The sequence below is a fragment of the Lolium perenne genome, chromosome 6 (genome assembly GCF_019359855.2).
Source record: "Lolium perenne isolate Kyuss_39 chromosome 6, Kyuss_2.0, whole genome shotgun sequence".
NCBI classification, from domain to species: domain Eukaryota; kingdom Viridiplantae; phylum Streptophyta; class Magnoliopsida; order Poales; family Poaceae; genus Lolium; species Lolium perenne.
Window position 1 is genome coordinate 261,572,074 of NC_067249.2, and position 22,876 is coordinate 261,594,949.

At 49.7% G+C, this 22,876-nt stretch overlaps 1 protein-coding gene across 1 annotated transcript; it reads left to right on the plus strand.

The window, feature by feature from the left end:
* The first annotated feature begins 984 nt into the window (after positions 1–984).
* Positions 985–22,237, plus strand: LOC127309834 (F-box protein At5g03100-like). The gene is made up of 4 exons (XM_051340556.1): positions 985–1,866; positions 1,936–2,070; positions 21,884–22,045; positions 22,115–22,237. Exons 1-4 carry the CDS (start codon positions 985–987, stop codon positions 22,235–22,237), a joined length of 1,302 nt encoding a protein of 433 aa, XP_051196516.1.
* The last annotated feature ends 639 nt before the right edge of the window (positions 22,238–22,876 follow it).

The window sequence follows — 22,876 nt, forward strand, 5'->3', positions numbered from 1 at the left end:
CTTCTCATCGCCGAGCGCGATGAGGCCCTCCGCCTCGAGTGGGCGCGCCGATTCCCCGAAGACGTCGCCGCCACGGAAGCCTTCTACGCGCAAAAGGAGGAGGAGAAGGTGGCGGCGAAGGCGAAGAGGAGGAGAAGGAGGAGAAGGTGGCGGCAAAGGCGAGAAGAGCCGCCCCGAGTCCGCGGCGAGGAAGGCGGCGAGGGTCGAGAAGGCGGCGAGGAAGGAGGAAAAGAAGAACGGCGCAGGGCCGTCCACCATCGTACTCTCCTCCTCCTCCTCCTTCGAGTGAACTACGACGCTGGTGTCGGAGACGACTCCGAGCACCCACTCCTCGGACTTCGACTGGGATTCGGAGTAGGACTAGTTTAAAATTGTCAAATTTCGTATTTTCGTCCACTATGTCGCGATGTATCGTTGAACTTTTAATATATTTCGTATTTTCGATCAAATTTTCATATTTTGTTTGATTTATTTTGAAATGAAACGGTCGAACTAGCCGTTCGCGACTCGCCGCGCGCTGCAAAATAGAGCGTCCGGCGGAGGTGCTTTTTTTTGCGCGCCAACATGCGCTGCAAAATGGAGCATCTGGCGGGGGAAAACTCGATCCGGCGCGCGCCATCGGTTTACAGCGTGGCGGCAGCATGGTTTAGCGCGCCGATTTATAGCGCGTCTGTTGGAGATGCTCTGAGGAGCTTGCAAGTGTTTGTAAAACATGATACGACCTAATATATTGTGTAGGCAAACATATTTCGCTGAATGTTTTTGTACCAGTGTGGCCACTTGATCTGAAGAATAGTTTTTTTTAGATGATCTGAAGAATAGTTGTACCTACATATTTCTCTGGACGTTTTGTCCTACGTATTTTTTTCCTTTATTAGTCGAGTAAATTTAAAATCCAAAGCCCAGAAGCCCAAAACCACCACCGACCGAGCTCCTGCGATCGACTCCCCCAAAACCCTCCGCCTCGCGCGCCAGCCGTCGGCAATGGAGAACAAGGAGGCCTGCACGGCGGCGGCTCCCAAGGAGCAAGAATCCCATGGAACCGGCGATCTGATCAGCCGCCTTCCAGACGACATCCTCGGCGCCATCATCACGCTCCTCCCAACCAAGGACGGCGGCCGCACGCAGGGGCTCTCCCGCCGGTGGCGCCACCTCTGGCGCACGGCGCCTCTCAACCTCGAGGTCCGCACCTTGCACCCAGCCTTCTTCCCCAGCGCCGTCCCTCCCTCTGCCGTCTCCAAGATAGTCTCCGAGCATCCCGGCCCCGCCCGCAGATTCTATTTCCCCGGCCTCAGAACCGGCGGCGGCGACCTCAGCTCTGAGTTGGAGAGCTGGTTCCACTCCCGAGCCCTGTCCAACCTCCGGGAGCTCGATATCCGATACGCGCACGAATCCTCGCTGTCTTCGTCCAGCTACCGGCTGCTGTCATCCGTGCTCCGCTCCGCATCAACCCTTTGCGTTGTCAGTATCAGCTATATCGATTTCCCCGACCAGATCGCGCCGTCCATGAGTTTCCCTCTCCTCAAGCAGCTCTCCCTGCTCGACCTTTCCATCTCCGAGAGCGTCTTCCATGGCTTGCTCTCTGGCTGCCATGCCTTGGAGAGCTTATTCGTGTCTGAAGTCCGCGCCGCCGGTTGCCTCCGTGTTAGCTCATCCACAATCCGGAGCATCGTCTTACAGGGCAACCCTCATGAGAGCACAGAACTGGTCGTCGAGGACGCTCCTCACCTTGAAAGGATATTATCACTTGGTACTCACAAACGTGCTTGTCAGCTGTATATTAGGATAATGAGGGCACCTAAACTGGAGATCTTAGGCCCTTTCATACCGGACTTCTCCAAACTCCATGTCTTCCAGCTACCAACAGCCAACATCTAGCATTCCTACATACAGATCTCATCATGTTTTCATGTTAATTGTTTTCTTCTTCTTCAGGGATTGAGCCCAGTTAGCTTGGAAAACTCGATGCACACCATAAAGATTTTGTCCGTCGGGTCTTGTAATTCTCAATTGAATGCAGTTCTTAATGTTCTTAGGTGGTTCCCCTGTTTGGAAAAGCTCTATGTCATTGTTGTGGGTATACTTCATGGGTGTACCATCGACAGTGCCTAGATCCGGCAAGCCCGGGTGGCCCACAGATGGTGATGAGGCATGTGGCCCATTGGGCGGCCCAGTTGCTGTTGATCGTGAAGGAAGAAGTCCGGCCCAGGATCAGTAAGCCGGATCCGTACCGACATTAGGAGGAACCCGGATCCGCGGAGGCCCGTGAGGAACCCGGATCCAGTACGACGTATATGGAAGGCGGATCCGTGACGTGCACGGCAAGATATTGTACCGTAGCTAGGCTATCTGTAATCCGGCTAGGACTCTCCATGTAAACCCTAGATCCGTGCGCCTTTATAAGCCGGGTCCCGGGAGCCCTAGAGGCACAACCACAACTCATTGTAACAACGCGAAAGCGCCCAGATAATTCCAGACAAGCAGCAGTAGGCCCTGTCATCGTGCAGGTGTTCCGAAGCTGGGTAAATCGCGTACCACCGTCCCGTGTGCACTCCGCCCTATGGCCCCTACTTCTTCTCCCCCTCGTGAGGATCCCTCCTCCGAGGTACCGTCGAATAGGCAACGACAGTTGGCGCCCACCGTGGGGCCTGTGGCGTCTGGAGGCCGGAACCGGGAGGGTTCCGCCGTGGGAAGCTACGACGACACCATCGCTGTGGGGCGCGTCCTCTACGCCGGAAATCTGCCGATCGTCCCTCCGGATGAATGTTGGATTCCGGCTAGGACAAACCCCGTCAAGCTCTCCATCGTCCCAATTGGCGGCATACACATCTTCATCGGGAAAACCGTCGATTCCGACGGAAACCCACTGGTAAGTAACGCAGACGCGACCGCCGCAGAGCTGGACGCTGTCGCGAAGATCCGATCTGAGATGCAGGAGCTTCCTAAGGAAGATTCCGCCTCGGATCTGGAATTTTCAAAGCCCACCCAATCCGCCCCTGTGCAGGAAACAACGGTGGAAGACCAATGCAGATCCGCCTGGGTCTCCCAGGTGTTAGAAAAGCAGAGGTGCCACTTCGTACACTTCTTGGCCCATACCGCCGGAACCGCCCCTCAAGAAGACGGAGCTGGTCCTGAGCAGGTAGAGGCACCGGAAAACGATGCAGATCCGGATCAGGCTGAGCCTGTCGGAGAAAGCGAAACTCCGGCTGAAGAGTCGATTTTGGGCAATCTAAGCCCAATTTCCGGAGATACCCCCTCCATGGATACTGATGAGTTCAACCGCAAGCTAGGGGAGTACGGTTTCGGTGATCAGCCTGAAGTCGACTCCGCCCAGCCTAAGCAGGTTCTCGCAACGGTAGCAGCGCTGGGACAAACTGGATCTGAAGAGCCAACCAGCCAATCCAACCCTCAACCATCCCACCAAGGATCTCCAATGTTTCGGGAGCGACCCCGCAGGGATTCTTCCTCGGAGGAACTCCTGTCAGCTGAGGAGATGGTGGCGCGAGCAGTTCTTAACAAACCTATAACCCCGGGCGACGCCGCAGATCTGGAGGCTCTAGAGGCCACTAGACAGGAAATGCTGGCCACAGCCAAGAAGCTCGCCGATACCGAAGCCGCATTAAGGGAAGAAAGGGAACAAGCTGCAGGTTTGGCGGACCAATTCGACAGACAGGATCGCGAAATTACTGCCACACTCGAGCAGGTCAAGAGCATGGCGAAAGAGTGGGAAGTAAAGATGACCTATGCACAGGCGGAGGCCGACCGAATTGTTAGAGAAGCAATTCCGCCTCGCAGGATCAACTTCGCCACGCCCGCAGAGCACCGGCCGCTGGAAACCCCCAAGGACAACATGCTAAAAGCTGCGGAGCTGTTGAAGAAGAAGGACGAAGAGGTGGATATCAACTACCTCCGCACACTTGTCGCTTCAGCAATGCAGCAGCAAAGCAAGGCGGATACTTCGCGCAGGTTGGAATCCAATCCGGATAACTGTGTATCTACCGCGCAGAAGGACGCCCGCGCCGATCGGCATCCCGATGATGAATCACACACCGGATCCTCGGAGCGCAGAAGAAGAACCAGGGAACACCCAAATCCGATCCCCGTTCCGTCAAAGACGCCTTCGTCAGATCCAAGGAAGGGAAAGGATGCAATGTATCCTGGACGAGACAAATATCGCAACCCCTCTCCTCCGCCCAACGGTTACCCGCGACCCCCTCGCCACCGTAGTCCAGCTGGAAACACCAGGCCCCCAGGGCATGGTGGGATTGTTATCCGCGACAACGTGCTGCCAAGAAACAGAAACAGGGAGCGCTCGCCGGAACCACGCCGGAACCAGAACAATGTTCGTGAGCCCGAGCCCAGGAGGAGTGATGGCGTGTAACTCACACGTTCGTTGGGAACCCCAAGAGAAAGGTATGATGCGCACAGCAGCAAGTTTTCCCTCAGAAAGAAACCAAGGTTTATCGAACCAGGAGGAGCCAAGAAGCACGTTGAAGGTTGATGGCGGCGGGATGTAGTGCGGCGCAACACCGAAGGGATTCGGCGCCAACGTGGAACTGCACAACACAACCAAAGTACTTTGCCCCAACGAAACAGTGAGGTTGTCAATCTCACCGGCTTGCTGTAACAAAGGATTAACCGTATTGTGTGGAAGATGATTGTTTGCAGAAAACAGTAGAACAAGTATTGCAGTAGATTGTATTTCAGTATAGAGAATTGGACCGGGGTCCACAGTTCACTAGAGGTGTCTCTCCCATAAGACAAACAGCATGTTGGGTGAACAAATTACAGTTGGGCAATTGACAAATAAAGAGAGCATGACCATGCACATACATATCATGATGAGTATAGTGAGATTTAATTGGGCATTACGACAAAGTACATAGACCGCCATCCAACTGCATCTATGCCTAAAAAGTCCACCTTCAGGTTATCATCCGAACCCCCTCCAGTATTAAGTTGCTAACAACAGACAATTGCATTAAGTATTGCGCGTAATGTAACTAGTGACTACATCCTTGAACATAGCACTAATGTTTTATCCCTAGTGGCAACAGCACATCCATAACCTTAGAGGTTCTTGTCACCCCTCCAGATTCACGGAGACATGAACCCACTATCGAGCATAAATACTCCCTCTTGGAGTTACTAGCATCAACTTGGCCAGAGCATCTACTAATAACGGAGAGCATGCAAGATCATAAACAACACATAGATATAACTTTGATAATCAACATAACAAGTATTCTCTATTCATCGGATCCCAACAAACACAACATATAGAATTACAGATAGATGATCTTGATCATGTTAGGCAGCTCACAAGATCCAGACAATGATAGCACAATGGGGAGAAGACAACCATCTAGCTCTTGCTATGGACCCATAGTCCAGGGGTAGACTACTCACACATCACACCGGAGGCGACCATGGCGGCGTAGAGTCCTCCGGGAGATGATTCCCCTCTCGGCGGTGCCAGGCGATCTCCTGGATCCCCCGAGATGGGATCGGCGTTGGCGGCGTCTCTGGAAGGTTTTCCGTATCGTGGCTCTCGGTACTGGGGGTTTCGTCACGGAGGCTTTAAGTAGGCGGAAGGGTAGGTCAAGAGGGCACACGAGGGCCCCAGATGACAGGGCCGCGCGGCCCAACCCTAGGCCGCGCCGCCCTGTAGTCCGGGCGCCTCGTGGCCCCACTTCGTTTCGTCTTCGGTCTTCTGGAAGCTTCGTGGAAAAATAGGCCCCTGGGCTTTGATTTCGTCCAATTCCGAGAATATTTCCTTACGTGGATTTACGAAACCAAAAACAGCAGAAAATGTACAGAATCGGCACTTCGGCATCTTGTTAATAGGTTAGTTCCAGAAAATGCACGAATATGACATAAAGTGTGCATAAAACATGTAGATAACATCAATAATGTGGCATAGAACATAAGAAATTATCGATACGTCGGAGACGTATCAGCATCCCAAGCTTAGTTCTGCTCGTCCCGAGCAGGTAAAACGATAACACAGATAATTTCTGGAGTGACATGCCATCATAATCTTGATCATACTATTTGTAAAGCATATGTAGTGAATGCAGCGATCAAAACAATGTATATGACATGAGTAAACAAGTGAATCATAAAGCAAAGACTTTTCATGAATAGCACTTCAAGACAAGCATTAATAAGTCTTGCATAAGAGTTAACTCATAAAGCAATAATTCAAAGTAAAAGCATTGAAGCAACACAAAAGAAGATTAAGTTTCAGCGGTTGCTTTCAACTTGTAACATGTACATCTCATGGATATTGTCAACATAGAGTAATATAATAAGTGCAATAAGCAAGTATGTAGGAATCAATGCACAGTTCACACAAGTGTTTGCTTCTTGAGGTGGAGAGAAATAGGTGAACTAACTCAACATTGAAAGTAAAAGAATGGTCCTCCATAGAGGAAAAGCATCGATTGCTATATTTGTGCTAGAGATTTGATTTTGAAAACATGAAACAATTTTGTCAACGGTAGTAATAAAGCATATGTATCATGTAAATTATATCTTACAAGTTGCAAGCCTCATGCATAGTGTACTAATAGTGCCCGCACCTTGTCCTAATTAGCTTGGACTACCGGATCATCACAATGCACATGTTTTAACCAAGTGTCACAAAGGGGTACCTCTATGCCGCACTTTGTACAAAGGTCTAAGGAGAAAGCTCGCATTGGATTTCTCGCTATTGATTATTCTTCAACTTAGACATCCATACCGGGACAACATAGACAACAGATAATGGACTCCTCTTTTATGCATAAGCATGTAACAACAATTAATAATTTTCTCATTTGAGATTTGAGGATATATGTCCAAAACTGAAACTTCCACCATGGATCATGGCTTTAGTTAGCGGCCCAATGTTCTTCTCTAACAATATGCATGCTTAATCATAAGGTGGTAGATCTCTCTTACTTCAGACAAGACGAACATGCATAGCAACTCACATGAAATTCAACAATGAATAGTTGATGGCGTCCCCAGTAAACATGGTTATCGCACAACGAGCAACTTAATAAGAGATAAAGTGCATAATTACATATTCAATACCACAATAGTTTTTAAGCTATTTGTCCCATGAGCTATATATTGCAAAGGTGAATGATGGAATTTTAAAGGTAGCACTCAAGCAATTTACTTTGGAATGGCGGAAAATACCATGTAGTAGGTAGGTATGGTGGACACAAATGGCATAGTGGTTGGCTCAAGTATTTTGGATGCATGAGAAGTATTCCCTCTCGATACAAGGTTTAGGCTAGCAAGGCTTATTTGAAACAAACACAAGAATGAACCGGTGCAGCAAAACTCACATAAAAGACATATTGAAAACATTATAAGACTCTACACCGTCTTCCTTGTTGTTCAAACTCAATACTAGAAATTATCTAGACCTTAGAGAAACCAAATATGCAAACCAAATTTTAGCATGCTCTATGTATTTCTTCATTAATGGGTGCAAAGCATATGATGCAAGAGCTTAAACATGAGCACAACAATTGCCAAGTATCACATAACCCAAGACATTTATAGCAATTACTACATGTATCATTTTCAAATTCCAACCATATAACAATTTAACGAAGGAGAAACTTCGCCATGAATACTATGAGTAGAAACAAAGGACATACTTGTCCATATGCTACAGCGGAGCGTGTCTCTCTCCCATAAAGTGAATGCTAGAATCCATTTTATTCAAACAAAACAAAAACAAAAACAAACCGACGCTCCAAGAAAAAGCACATAAGATGTGATGGAATAAAAATATAGTTTCAGGGGAGGAACCTGATAATGTTGTCGATGAAGAAGGGGATGCCTTGGGCATCCCCAAGCTTAGACGCTTGAGTCTTCTTGATATATGCAGGGGTGAACCACCGGGGCATCCCCAAGCTTAGAGCTTTCACTCTCCTTGATCATGTTGCATCATACTCCTCTCTTGATCCTTGAAAACTTCCTCCACACCAAACTCGAAACAACTCATTAGAGGGTTAGTGCACAATATAAATTGACATATTCAGAGGTGACACAATCATTCTTAACACTTCTGGACATTGCATAATGCTACTGGACATTAGTGGATCAAAGAAATTCATCCAACATAGCAAAAGAGGCAATGCGAAATAAAAGGCAGAATCTGTCAAAACAGAATAGTTCGTATTGACGAATTTTAAAATGGCACCAGACTTGCTCAAATGAAAATACTCAAATTGAATGAAAGTTGCGTACATATCTGAGGATCAGGCACGTAAATTGGCTTAATTTTCTGAGCTACCTACAGGGAGGTGGACCCAGATTCGTGACAGCAAAGAAATCTGGAACTGCGCAGTAATCCAAATCTAGTACTTACTTTTCTATCAACGGCTTAACTTGGCACAACAAAACACAAAACTAAGATAAGGAGAGGTTGCTACAGTAGTAAACAACTTCCAAGACACAAAATAAAAACAAAATACTGTAGGTAAAAACATGGGTTGTCTCCCATAAGCGCTTTTCTTTAACGCCTTTCAGCTAGGCGCAGAAAGTGTGCATCAAGTATTATCAAAGAGTGATGCATTCTCAGCGGGGTGCGGAGTTTTCTCAACCAGGCATAATATATTAGATACATAGGTTTTAGCATCTCCCTTTTCATTAGTCTTAGGCGTGCTACTCTCATCAAACAAATTTTCAGGAACAAGCCAAGCATAGTTATTTTCTAGTGCATCATTCATAGCTAAGAGTTTACATGGTATTGGTGCTTTGATCTCCCCACCATCATCAATATTATTAGTGTATCTTATTCTATCCATGTCCATCTTTTCAAGGAGGCTAACAAAATTAGTATGAGAACCAAGCATATTAAATTTAGCAAAGACCTTTCTAGCTTCTCTTGCTAGACCACCAAATTCTCTAAGAAGGGTTTCTAAAACAAAATCTTTCTTTTCCCCTTCTTCCATATCACCAAGTGTGAGAAACATATGTTGGATTATAGGATTAAGATTAACAAATTTAGTTTCCAACAGGCGAACTAAATGCGCAGCAGCAATTTCATAAGTAGGCGCAAGGTCCACCAAGTGTCTATCTTCAAAATTTTCGATGGTACTAACATGATTGAAAAATTCTTCTATATTATTTCTCCCAACTATAGACCCACGTCCTACCGGTATGTCTTTTGTGGTAAAATTAAAAGGAAACATGATGAATCAAGTAAGGTAAATGCAAGTAACTAATTTTTTTTGTGTTTTTGTTATAGCAAACAAGATAGCAAATAAAGTAAAACTAGCAACTAATTTTTTTTTTTTGTATTTTGATTTAGTGCAGCAAACAAAGTAGTAAATAAAACTAAGCAAGACAAAAACAAAGTAAAGAGATTGAGAAGTGGAGACTCCCCTTGCAGCGTGTCTTGATCTCCCCGGCAACGGCGCCAGAAAAAGAGTTGTTGCCGTGGGAGTTGGCAATTTCCGTGGTGTAGCTTTTCTTCAGTTCCCCGGCAACGGCGCCAGAAAAAGAGCTTGATGGCGTGTAACTCACACGTTCGTTGGGAACCCCAAGAGGAAGGTATGATGCGCACAGCAGCAAGTTTTCCCTCAGAAAGAAACCAAGGTTTATCGAACCAGGAGGAGCCAAGAAGCACGTTGAAGGTTGATGGCGGCGGGATGTAGTGCGGCGCAACACCAGGGATTCCGGCGCCAACGTGGAACCTGCACAATACAACCAAAGTACTTTGCCCCAACGAAACAGTGAGGTTGTCAATCTCACCGGCTTGCTGTAACAAAGGATTAACCGTATTGTGTGGAAGATGATTGTTTGCAGAAAACAGTAGAACAAGTATTGCAGTAGATTGTATTTCAGTATAGAGAATTGGACCGGGGTCCACAGTTCACTAGAGGTGTCTCTCCCATAAGACAAACAACATGTTGGGTGAACAAATTACAGTTGGGCAATTGACAAATAAAGAGAGCATGACCATGCACATACATATCATGATGAGTATAGTGAGATTTAATTGGGCATTACGACAAAGTACATAGACCGCCATCCAACTGCATCTATGCCTAAAAAGTCCACCTTCAGGTTATCATCCGAACCCCCTCCAGTATTAAGTTGCTAACAACAGACAATTGCATTAAGTATTGCACGTAATGTAACTAGTGACTACATCCTTGAACATAGCACTAATGTTTTATCCCTAGTGGCAACAGCACATCCATAACCTTAGAGGTTCTTGTCACCCCTCCAGATTCACGGAGACATGAACCCACTATCGAGCATAAATACTCCCTCTTGGAGTTACTAGCATCAACTTGGCCAGAGCATCTACTAATAACGGAGAGCATGCAAGATCATAAACAACACATAGATATAACTTTGATAATCAACATAACAAGTATTCTCTATTCATCGGATCCCAACAAACGCAACATATAGAATTACAGATAGATGATCTTGATCATGTTAGGCAGCTCACAAGATCCGACAATGATAGCACAATGGGGAGAAGACAACCATCTAGCTACTGCTATGGACCCATAGTCCAGGGGTAGACTACTCACACATCACACCGGAGGCGACCATGGCGGCGTAGAGTCCTCCGGGAGATGATTCCCCTCTCCGGCAGGGTGCCGGAGGCGATCTCCTGGATCCCCCGAGATGGGATCGGCGTTGGCGGCGTCTCTGGAAGGTTTTCCATATCGTGGCTCTCGGTACTGGGGGTTTCGTCACGGAGGCTTTAAATAGGCGGAAGGGTAGGTCAAGAGGGCACACGAGGGCCCCAGATGACAGGGCCGCGCGGCCCAACCCTAGGCCGCGCCGCCCTGTAGTCCGGGCGCCTCGTGGCCCCACTTCGTTTCGTCTTCGGTCTTCTGGAAGCTTCGTGGAAAAATAGGCCCCTGGGCTTTGATTTCGTCCAATTCCGAGAATATTTCCTTACTAGGATTTCTGAAACCAAAAACAGCAGAAAACGACAAGCGGCACTTCGGCATCTTGTTAATAGGTTAGTTCCAGAAAATGCACGAATATGACATAAAGTGTGCATAAAACATGTAGATAACATCAATAATGTGGCATGGAACATAAGAAATTATCGATACGTCGGAGACGTATCAAGGAGTCGGAATGAGGAGCGCGGCCCAGAGCCTCGCCGAAGCCGCGACCCAGAGCCTCGCCGGAGCCGCAACCCGGAGCCTCGCCGGAACGACCAGGGCAGCCAGCGCCATGGCGAAGGCAGCCACAGAAGCCGGAGCCAGCACCGGGAAGGCCGAGGAGAATCAGATAGCGGAAGCAAGAAGTCGGACCGACCACCTCGCAGGTCTCCCTCACCACCACCTAGCGGTGGCGGCGGAGGTGGAGGCGGAGGCGACGGCCGGAGATCTCGCTCTCGCTCACAATCTCCTCGCCATGGCCCGCGCGACGCGCGGGATCGCCTTAACGAATACAGAGCCGACTACATTGGTCCGAAGTGCTTTGGCAGGATGATTCGAGAGGAACCAAAGCCAAGGATGAACCTCAAGCTACCCGGAAATCTGAAGCATTATGATGGCACCGAAAGGCCGGATACCTGGATTGAGGACTACTATAATGCAGTAACCTTTACCGGAGGAACCCCTAACATCGCCTGCCGCATGCTCCAGTTGTACCTTGTAGGTCCAGCCCGGATCTGGCTCAGTGACCTCGAGAAGAACTCCATCTTTTGCTGGTTCGACCTGAAGACCGCTTTCGAGAAACACTTCAGAGGCACCTACAAAAGACCTGCCACGGCAAGCGACCTGCAAGCCTGCATCCAGAAGAAGGGAGAAACTTCAAGAAACTACCTCACACGATGGTTGGCATGCAGGAACGAGTGCGAAAACGTCGACCACACCACCGCCATGTACGCTTTCATTGGTGGACTACAGAGGGGAGGATTGCTGAGGCATACGCTCACTCGTCTGGCTAACTCAAGCAAGCTGACTTTGGATGAGATGATCTCCATTGCCAGTGATCACACTGCCGCCGATGATGACGCAGGCGGTGATCTCACAGCTACAGCAATCCCCCTACATCAACAAAAGAAGAACCGTGATAACGGCAGCAGCGACGACCATAAGCGCAAGAATCCCGATGACCGGAAGAGTGGCGGATCCGAGATGGTCGCCATGGCGTTTCAACGCGGAGGTTCGGGAGGCGGAAGAGGACGCGGTCGTGGAGGCGGAGCCGGCAGGGGTCGGCAGCATGCCACCGAGGTCGCAGGTGGCGGATCCCGCGCCCGCAAACCTACGAGGAGTACAGAGACATGCCCCTGCCCGGCCCACCTGGATCCGATGTGAAGTCCACTCACACAAACCGCAATCGCAAGTGGGTCAATGATCTAAAGAACGACCCGGAGGCAGGATACAAGCGCGCCCGGAAGCACCGCCCACGCGGCAAAGGTGGCAAGGGCAAGAACAAGGACAAAGAGGAAGATAGTTCCGAGGCGATGGATGAGGATGATAACTCGCCGGATCCCAAGGCAGGATCCGCAGGTAAATCCAACTCATTCGATAAAAAGAGCGTGGGGGCTTACCACACTTTCCTCGGGACACCAACAGTACGCGCCTCCAAGTTAGCCATCCGGATCCTGAACGCCATAGTTCCGGCTGTGCCGCAGTACGTCAGGTGGTCGGAAATCCCGTGCACATTTGATAGGAAGGATCACCCCGCAATTGTGCCAAAAGAATGCTACGCCTTGGTTGTAAGTCCCCGCATAGATGGGTATGACTTCTCCAAGTGCTTCATGGATGGCGGAGCCAGCCTGAACATCATGTACCTGGAGACTCTAGAGCGGATGAACCTCACCAAGGAACAGCTCAAACACAGCAACACTGAGTTTCATGGCGTGGTTCCAGGTAAGAAGGCGAATTCCCTCGGCAGCATCACACTTCCCGTGGCTTTTGGCGATGTTCATAATTTCCGCGAAGAAAAGATCACGTTTGAAGTTGTGCCCTTCAAGAGCTCCTACCACGTCATCTTCGGCAGGCCCACCTACCACAAGTTCCACGCCAGAGCGTGCTACATCTACAACAAGCTCAAGATTCCGGGTCCTAAAGGTATGATTACCGTATCCGGAGACTACAAAAAGGCTCATGAGTGCGAGTTAGGCGAAGCCGCCTTCGCAGAGTCTGTGATATCTGGAGAAGAGCTGAAAGGCTACAGAGCCGCGGTGGATCCGACTGAGATGCAGACCACCAAGAAGCAGATCTCCGAATAGAAAACCTCCTTCAAGGCCGCGATAGAAACCAAGAAGCACGACCTCATCAAAGGCGACTCTTCCAAGCAGGTTTCAGTCGGAGCCAACATGGACCCCAAATAGGAAGACGCGCTCGTCGAGTTCCTCCGCGCTAACATGGATATCTTCGCATGGCAACCTTCTGACATGTCTGGAGTACCTAGGGAACTCGCCGAGCACTACCTCAACATAAATCCGGGGGCTAAACCAGTGAAGCAAGCTATGCGACGCTTTGGAGATAAGAAGCGCCGCGCCATAGGAATGGAACTAGCAAAGTTACTAGAAGCAGGTTTTGTAATAGAAGTTATCCACACCGATTGGGTCGCAAATCCCGTCCTTGTACCCAAAAAGAACACTGAAATACTAAGAATGTGCATCGATTACTCTGGCTTGAACAAGCATTGCCCGAAGGATCCGTTCCCCTTGCCGCGCATTGACCAAGTCATTGATTCAACGGCGGGGGCGGAACTTCTGTGTTTCTTGATGCGTATTCCGGGTATCATCAGATCCGGATGAAGGAATCCGACCAAAATGCAACTTCATTCATTACCCCGTTTGGTACTTACTGCTATGTTACTATGCCTTTTGGTTTGAAAAATGCAGGTGCCACCTACCAACGTACGATGCAGCGATGCCTGAAGGACCAAATTGGCCGGAACGTGCACGCTTACGTCGACGACATCGCGGTCATGACCCGGAAAGGATCCGACTTGATCAGCGACCTCACAGAAACCTTCGACAACCTCCGCAGGTACAAGATGATGTTGAATCCGCTGAAGTGCGTCTTTGGCGTGCCAGCCGGAAAACTCCTTGGCTTCATAGTCTCTCACCGAGGCATTGAGGTTAACCCGGAAAAGATCAAGGCAATCCTGTGTATCAAACGGCCAACTTGTCTCAAAGATGTGCAACGACTAACTGGTTGCGTCGCAGCAATCAGTAGGTTTGTTAGCCGTCTTGGTGAGAAGGCGCTACCTTTGTACAAGCTGCTGAAGAAAACAGACAAATTCGTCTGGGACGACGCAGCCGACGCAGCCCTTCGGGGGTTGAAGGAAATACTCACCTCCCCACCTATCTTGGCAGCCCCAGCAGAGTCAGAGCCAATGCTCCTTTATCTGGCAGCTACCAACAAAGTCATCAGCCTCGTCATCGTGGTGGAGCGAAAGGAAGAAGGTCATGAATATGACGTCCAAAGGCCTGTCTATTACATTAGCGAGGTGCTGACGGAGTCAAAGCAGAGATACCCTCACTTTCAGAAGCTAGCCTATGGAGTGTTCCTAGGTAGCCGGAAGCTGAGACACTACTTCCAAGAGCACCCAGTAACAGTGGTGAGCAAGGCTCCGCTGTCAACAATTCTCAACAACGCTGACGCAACAGGACGTACGGCTAAATGGGGCATCGAACTATCCGCCTTCGACATCGCTTACAAGCCTAGGACCGCGGTTAAATCCCAAGTCTTGGCAGATTTCGTCGCAGATTGGACAGAAGCTCCGGATGCAAGTCTGGAGCCGGAACCAGAAACATGGGTCATGCACTTCGATGGATCCAAGCAGCATCAAGGCTCAGGAGCCGGAGTCACCCTGAAGTCCCCTACCGGAGAAGAACTGCAGTATGTTCTGCAGATCCACTTCGAAGCTACAAACAACATGGCGGAATACGAGGCTCTACTACACGGTCTGCGCATCGCTAAGGAAATTGGGATCAAGCACATCATATGCTGTGGTGATTCCGACCTGGTGGCACAACAAGTAGCTGGAACCTGGAATGCCAGAAACTCCGTCATGGCGGCCTACAGAGACGAAGTTGATGAGATCGCCAAGTGCTTCCTCGGATACGAAGTCAAGTACGTCAGGAGAGACGATAACACAGCGGCAGACATGCTATCCAAGCTCGGATCCGGCAGGAAGCATATTCCGCCTGGCATTTTCCTGGAGCATCTCCGGATACCCTCAGTTAAGGGCGCTAACCCGGAAAACCCAGAGGTGGCAGTATCTCCGGCTAGGGAAGTGATGGCTATCATTCCGGCTTGGACACAGCCTTTCCTGGATTACCTCATCGGTCAGAAGCTGCCAGAGGACGAGGTCCTCGCGCGACAGATCGTCAGACGAGCAAGATCCTACACAGTTGTTGATGGATAGCTCTACAAAAGAAGTGCAGCAGGGGTATTTCTCAAATGCGTCTCCAATCAAGATGGCATTGAAATCCTCAGAGAGATCCATGCAGGGGACTGCGGGCATCACGCTGCCCCCAGGTCACTCGTTGCAAAAGCTTTTCGGCTAGGTTTTTACTGGCTCACAGCTAAAGAAGATGCTGACAAAATAGTCAAGACCTGCCGAGGTTGTCAGTACTACGCTACTCAACTAAACGCTCCAGCCCAAGAGCTGAAGACCATACCTATCACCTGGCCATTTGCGGTCTGGGGGCTCGATATGGTTGGTAAGTTAAAAAGATCATCTCCTGGCGGTTTTGAATACCTTCTGGTCGCTGTTGACAAATTCAGCAAGTGGATCGAGGCAAAGCCAGTGAGAAAAGCCGATGGTGCTACGGCACTAAAATTCGTCTGCAGCCTCGTGATGAGATTCGGCATCCCACACAGCATAATCACGGATAATGGCACAAACTTCGCTCAAGGAGAGTTGAGGGATTATTGTGAGACAGTAGGGATACGGCTGGACCTTGCATCTGTGGCTCACCCACAATCCAACGGTCAAGTCGAAAGGGCTAATGGCCTAATATTATCAGGAATTAAACCGCGCCTAGAAGAACCGCTGCGACGAGCAGCCGGAGCTTGGGCTGATGAGTTGGAAGCTGTTTTGTGGAGTTTACGAACTACCCCTAACAGATCAACAGGGTTTACCCCATTTTTCCTAGTATACGGATCCGAAGCCGTGCTTCCCTCCGACATCATCCACGATTCACCGCGAGTTTCCGCCTACAATGAAGAAACAGCTGATGAGGCCAGACAGCTATCTGTGGACCTGATCGAGGAAGCTCGGAACTTAGCTGACCAGCGCTCCGCCATCTACCAGCAGAAGCTCCGACGTTATCACAGTCGTCGAGTTCGGAATCGCTCCTTCATGGCAGGAGACCTGGTCCTCTGCCTTCGACAGGTGAAAGACCATAAGCTGCAATCTCCATGGGAAGGACCCTTCGTCGTTAGCAAAGTGCTTCATAACGGGTCGTACTACCTTGTTGATTTCCGCGAGCTGAGGGATAGACCTGCTAATTGGCACCGGAAACGCAAGCGTGAGGATCCGGATGACATCTACGATGAAACAGATCGCCCTTGGAACATCGCACAGCTATGTCCTTTCTACACTTAGCATATTTTTTCCGAGTTACAAACTCTGTAATAATTATACATGATCAATGAAATAAAGCTTATGGTTCACTCTCCGAGTCTTTTACCTCCTTTACTTGTTCATTTTTAGATCATGTATGTTTTCCGACTAAAACCGCAGAGCTGGATTTTTCCGCCTAGGCGTGTATGAAAGTTGTGATTTTCAAAAATCGTCCTTTAGGACGTAAGCTTAAGTTTTCTGATTAAATTGTTATCTGTTGCGAACTCGTGGATTCCTAGTAGCGATTTCCGGCACCTATGCCTGGGGGCTTGTTTCCGCGGTTATGGACGGATTGCCATTGGGCTTCGTCGCCGCTGGCGAGTGTTTCCGGCTAAGGTCCTCCGGCTCGTGGAAGGTCAAGCGGGCAAGCCGGAAAAACAATAAAATCAGCACTTGCTTTCCAACATAAAACGAAACATGCGCATAATATTAACGGATAGCAGGATAAGTGTTTCCGCCCCATGCATAGTCGTTTCGTTTCCTAGCTACTTAAGAATTTAAAGTCTTATTACAAACCCACTCTGGGGCCAAAATGATGCAACTTGTTTCATTGTCTAAACAGGAACTCTACTCGGAGTCCTCTTCTTCAGATTCCTGGTAGGCGGAGCCGTCGTCGTCACTGTCACCGGATCCGGCTTCGGAGTCGTCACCAGAGTTTCCTCCGGAATGCTCGACGCTCGACCCGGAGCCTTCCCCATAATACTCCGGCTCACCTTCCTCCTCCTCTGCATCGGAAAATCCCTTGGGCAGGTCATGTTTATTATACCAGAACGAGTGATCCACTCGCCTGACAAACAATTGCTCATAGCCTTGGGTTTCCGCCAGGAGGGCACCCATGTCGGAACCCTTGGGGGCTCCGCGTGCAACATTCGCCAAGTTGAGCGACGGGAAGTGAGCCTTGCAGGTGGCCAAGACCAGGGAGGCGACTCCGCGTGCGGAAGATTTTTGCCAGTCCTTGATGAAATCCGGCACTTGTTCCATAAGATTGGTCATCGTATCGATGATTGTGGTTTTGGCCTTCTTCAGAGACAGAGTCTTGGCGATTTCGCGACAGGCTTCAAATAACGCGTCAATAGAAATCCGCGCTTCATCGTATGCCTCCGTCCTCTTCAGGTTCGACTCTTTTGACCACTCGAAGCCAAGGCTTGCTGTGGAAGAAGGAAGTCCAGTTCCGTTAGAAAGAGAGCATATAAGGCAGTCGGAACAATGACACGAAAAAAAAAAGCTTACGGAAGATAAGTTGGTCGATGGCCTCCGCCTCCGCCTCCAGAACTTTGTTCTTGGCTACCAAGGAGATCACGCGACCCTGGCTCTTCTCTAGTTTGTCGTTCAGATCCGCCAGGACGCGGGCATGCTTATCGGAGAGCTCCTTCCCCGCCTCAGTCTCCTTGTTGGAGGATTCTTGGATGAAGGTTTTGAGGGATTCATTCTCCGCCTCAAGCACCTTGACCTTGGCGGATAGCTCATCAAACGAGGAGTGCTTGGCAATTTCTTCTGAAGGCAGAAAGTTGCGCATATTATGCATCCTGAACAACCATGTCAGCACAAAAAGTAAAGACCCGGATCTCGTACCTTGAAGGCGGGTCTCAAGCAGCTGGATAGCTTTTTGGCTATTTTCCGCGTGTTGGCACAGCCCCTCGATCTCCGTGATTTGCTCCAGCACGTGCACGCGCAGATCTTCGTGCAATTTCCGCGTGGTCTGCGAGGCAGCAAGGAGTTAGTCGGATATTAAAATCTTGGAGGCCAGCGAAGAATTCAAAGTATTGGTATAAATTTCAAATTTCCGCCTAAAAGTACATTTTGGGAAAGCATCGGCTAATACATGTTACACGGAAATATATCACCCAATGCTTGGGGGCTATTATCACCTGCCGCACTTCCTTGTGCTTGGCGAAAAATTCCTTCAGGCCGTCCTCCAAGTCAGCGAGCTCTCGCATCTCCTAGTCCGGCTTTCCCCACACTTTGTTCAGCATGGTGGAAACTTCCGCGTGACGCTGTGCAAGGGTAAGCTTTTGAAGGGACGGAGTCGGTCGATGGTCGACCTGAGTCGCGTTGGTGACTTGAAGGAGCTTTACCTTTTGCTCCTGTTGATCTTCTGTTGGCTCCGCGAAAGCGGCGCTTGGCTGATCTTGCGGAGGAACAGATGAGGAGGCCCCTTTGGCAGAGTCGCCATGGTGAGCGGAATCTTCAGGAAGGTCATCAAGGTTGATGACATCTTTCGGATCCGGCATGGAGGCGGATGAAGCCTTGGGCGGAACTTCAACCTCAGGAGTAACAGGAATAGAAGCCGGAGATGGCCTGGCTCTTTTCTTCGGGACCCTTGGGGCCTTGGGGGGCTGACTTCCGGAGCTTCAGAAAAAAACATAAAAGTATAAGAGTTTGAGCGTGAAACCAGAACTTGGATCTCGGAAGTAGGCGCTTACCCGGAAGGCTTGAAGAAATGTTGGATGGCAGGCTGCCCCTTGTTGCTGGTATTAATCAGTGACAGGCGCTTCTTTTCCGCCTCCGCTTTCCAGGTGGCCGTAGTGCTAAGCACTTCGCGGGCGCGCTTCGCATAGGGGCTGGAAGGAGCTGGCTTCTTCCTCTTAGCAGGGCGTGGGGCCTCGGGAGCTTCCGCCTCCGATGCAGCTTCCGGATCCGTGTTGCCGGTGGAAGGAACCCGGAGGAGAGTTCCGAGTTCGTTTTCTTCAAGCGCCTCGAGCTGATGCAAAGTTAAACACTTAGAAAAAAAAGTTTGAATGCGAAGAGAGACAATAGACTAAAGTCAAGACGATGTACCGCGGTTCCGGAACCATTCGTGTGAATGTCTTTGTTGCACACGTGAACGTCAAGTTCACGTGGGATTTTGATGAGGAGCCGGATCCTCTTGTCGATGGCGTCGGCGGAGAGATTGTCTTTTGTGGCGCGCATTGGGTCGTCGCGCCCTGTGTATTGGAACATCAGGCGGTCCCTGTGTTGGAGCGGCTAGATCCGCTTGGTGAACCAAGAAAGGGTTAAGTCCTTCCCCGCCAGCCCCTCTTCCGTCAGCTTACAGATCCGCCTGACGGCGCGTGAGAGCTGGGGCGATTCGGAAAGGTGGGGGCAGTGCGACCATGCCGGAAGCTCAATGGCGGGGCAGTTCTTGAATGGCGGCAGCTTTCTTTCGCTCGCGGGGTCGGAGACGTCCTTCAAGTAGAAGAAACCCCCAGACCAGTACCTCGCGGATTCGTGGCGGTCGGTGGGGGGGTAGACGCGGCCCGGGCGGATCATGAAGGTGATGGATCCGCATGTAGCTAGTTCGCCGGATTGCCGGATCCTCTCCTTCTTGACAGTAAAGTAATATTGGAATAGAGAGAGCTCGGGGGTTACCCGGAGATGGCCTTCGCAGAGGGTGACGTGGTTGCAGATTGCCAGCACGCTGTTCGGAGAAATGTTGTGGGGTTGGAGCCCATAAGTCTTCAGAATCTCTAAGAAGAAGTCTGAAGGCGGAAATGAAAAACCGCGCTCCACCAGAGCTTTCGTCAGCACCATCTCGTTGTCCCCCGGAGCTGGAGCTAGTTCATTTGGAACTGACCTCCAGCTTCCGGGTTGCAGGAAACCCTCCGCCTCGAGGTTCTTTAGCTCCATCTCGGTGGTGGTGCAGGGCCACCACTTCCCTTTGGCTTCGGAGTCTCGTTGGCGAGCTTTCGACTTTTTGACGACCTCCTCCGGCTGATGCTCCGTTTGATCCGCCCCGGAGGCTTTCTCCGGGTGAGCAGAGGTCCCTTCAGCCTCCTTGCCGGAATCCTTTGAAGGATCCAGCCTGACTGGAACGAAGGGTGGAGGGGCGGAGGAGATTGGGGTCGCCATGATAGGTTCTGAGGTCGGAGGCGGAGTCGTTGAAGACATCTGAAGAAAAGGTTTTGGCGGAAACATTTTTTAGTCGGATCCGGCATCGTCAACCTAGCGATCATCCCTACCAACTACGGCAAAGGGTCGAAGCTCGGAGAACTTACCGTAATGGATTCCGCGGTGGTCGGAGTCGCCGGCGACGAGGTTTTCGTACGGTGGCTCGCCGGAGTTAAGAACACGATGAACACCACGGTGGTGAACTCGCTCCGGTGATGCTCCGGCGGAATTTCCGGCGGGTTCCGGCACGGCGGAGGAAGAGCTCGCGAGCGGCGCTGCGTGGAGAGGTGAGAAAGGGGGGTGAATGAGGAGTTAGGGTTGACGGTGGATATTTATAGGCCGGAGGGACGAGATTCGTGCTCCGCATCCTGTGGTCGGAACGCAAGCGTCGCACCGTTGGATGTGTGACACGTGTCCTAAACCCTAAGCGGTAAAAATGGCTAGAGATAAGTTACCGCACAAATCGCGCGAAAATGGCGCCAGAATTGGCGGAACCGTTTGAGTCTTTTAAGATTCCGGGTAATTGCGTGAGGATAAGTTGGCTCTCATTCGCGAGCAGGGAGTAACCTGGAAATGTTCTTTGGAACGTCGATGGATGAAGTCCCGCAGGATGGGAGCATTTTCCGGCTATAAGTTGGAAAAAGAAGGAAAAGTGAAGTTGGAGTTCTTCAAGTTTCTCCGCGTTACCAACATTTGCCGGAGATCATGAAGGACCAGCAAGGCGGAAACTGCAGGTGAAACTCGGAGAACTCCGGGGGCTACTGTTGTGGGTATACTTCATGGGTGTACCATCGACAGTGCCTAGATCCGGCAAGCCCGGGTGGCCCACAGATGGTGATGAGGCATGTGGCCCATCGGGCGGCCCAGTTGCTGTTGATCGTGAAGGAAGAAGTCCGGCCCAGGATCAGTAAGCCGGATCCGTACCGACATTAGGAGGAACCCGGATCCGCGGAGGCCCGTGAGGAACCCGGATCTAGTACGACGTATATGGAAGGCGGATCCGTGACGTGCACGGCAAGATATTGTACCGTAGCTAGGCTATCTGTAATCCGGCTAGGACTCTCCATGTAAACCCTAGATCCGTGCGCCTTTATAAGCCGGATCCCGGGAGCCCTAGAGGCACAACCACAACTCATTGTAACAACGCGAAAGCGCCCAGATAATTCCAGACAAGCAGCAGTAGGCCCTGTCATCGTGCAGGTGTTCCGAAGCTGGGTAAATCGCGTACCACCGTCCCGTGTGCACTCCGCCCTATGGCCCCTACTTCTTCTCCCCCTCGTGAGGATCCCTCCTCCGAGGTACCGTCGAATAGGCAACGACAGTCATGGTGAGTATTCACATTTGCTTATTTAAATGTCTGATTTCGTTGCCATAGTATCTAGTCTGGTTAGCAACACATTTAACGATATGCATCTAATTTCCTCTTTTGTAGTTCTACTTTAGCTATGAGATGCGTAAGAACATTGAGCCTCGGTATGATCCACTACATCCAATTGAATGCCTTCAGTCCCACTTCAAAGAAGTGGTGCTGCAAGGTTATTCGGGCCTTGAGGGAGAGGTTGACTTTGCCAGGTTCTTCGTTTTAAATGCAGAAGTGCTTAGCAAAATTGAAGTTCATGCAAATAGCAGCTGCAACCGTGAACCCTTCATAGATATGCTACAGGTGGAAAACAAAGCTTCTCGAGATATTCAATTTGAATTCAGGCATCATAATCTTTGGCCTGATGACCATCTCAACAAACACATCCATGATTTGTCACTGAGTAACCCCTTCAGACAGCCATAGGCAGGGCTGATGCCTGGACATCGCAACATCTTATGTAGACGGGGTTGATGATGATTTGCATTGTGTTGCGCATAAAGATTATCCATGGTAGAAAGATACACTTTTTACCTATCTATACGTGGGCAGAAAGCATGTTCAGCCCCTCCAAAAGGACCTTGGTATATGATAACACTCATTTTGCCTAAGATAATTAGTTGCTCAATTTTTTCTAGATACGGGTGTGTCTAACTTGATCAATTTTATCTAGATTCGAATAAGTTTTATACATACGGGTGGTATCTAGCCGCTCATCATCAATAATTAGTCTATTATTTGGTTTTCTAGGAAAAATGATTAAACATTACACAATTAGAAAGGTAAATGTACAACACTTCTGCCAAAGTTTCTTGACCAGTGCTAAAAAGATGAGTAAAACAAAGTTCACTTACACAGAAAAAAAAAGAAAACGCTAGGCCAGAACAACCAAAAACCAACAAGCCATTAGCAACCAGAGCATTGCATGACTTGAACATGTGCTTTATTTTAAAACTGCTAATAAAAAAAGGAGAAAATACTCCAGGATTGTGAAAATGCGGATGCAACAAAAAGTTGTAATGATCATGGTCTGATTAAAAAATACATGTACAAAGCATCAAACTG

What these genes read in the sequence shown, in the direction of transcription:
- LOC127309834 (XM_051340556.1), top strand. Translation starts at nt 985, where the DNA reads ATGGAGAACAAGGAGGCCTGCACGGCGGCGGCTCCCAAGGAGCAAGAA. An exon ending in ATGTCTTCCAGCTACCAACA is followed by an intron (nt 1,867 to 1,935) that starts GCCAACATCTAG and finishes CTTCTTCTTCAG; the next exon opens with GGATTGAGCCCAGTTAGCTT. An exon ending in TCTTCGTTTTAAATGCAGAA is followed by an intron (nt 22,046 to 22,114) that starts GTGCTTAGCAAA and finishes GATATGCTACAG; the next exon opens with GTGGAAAACAAAGCTTCTCG.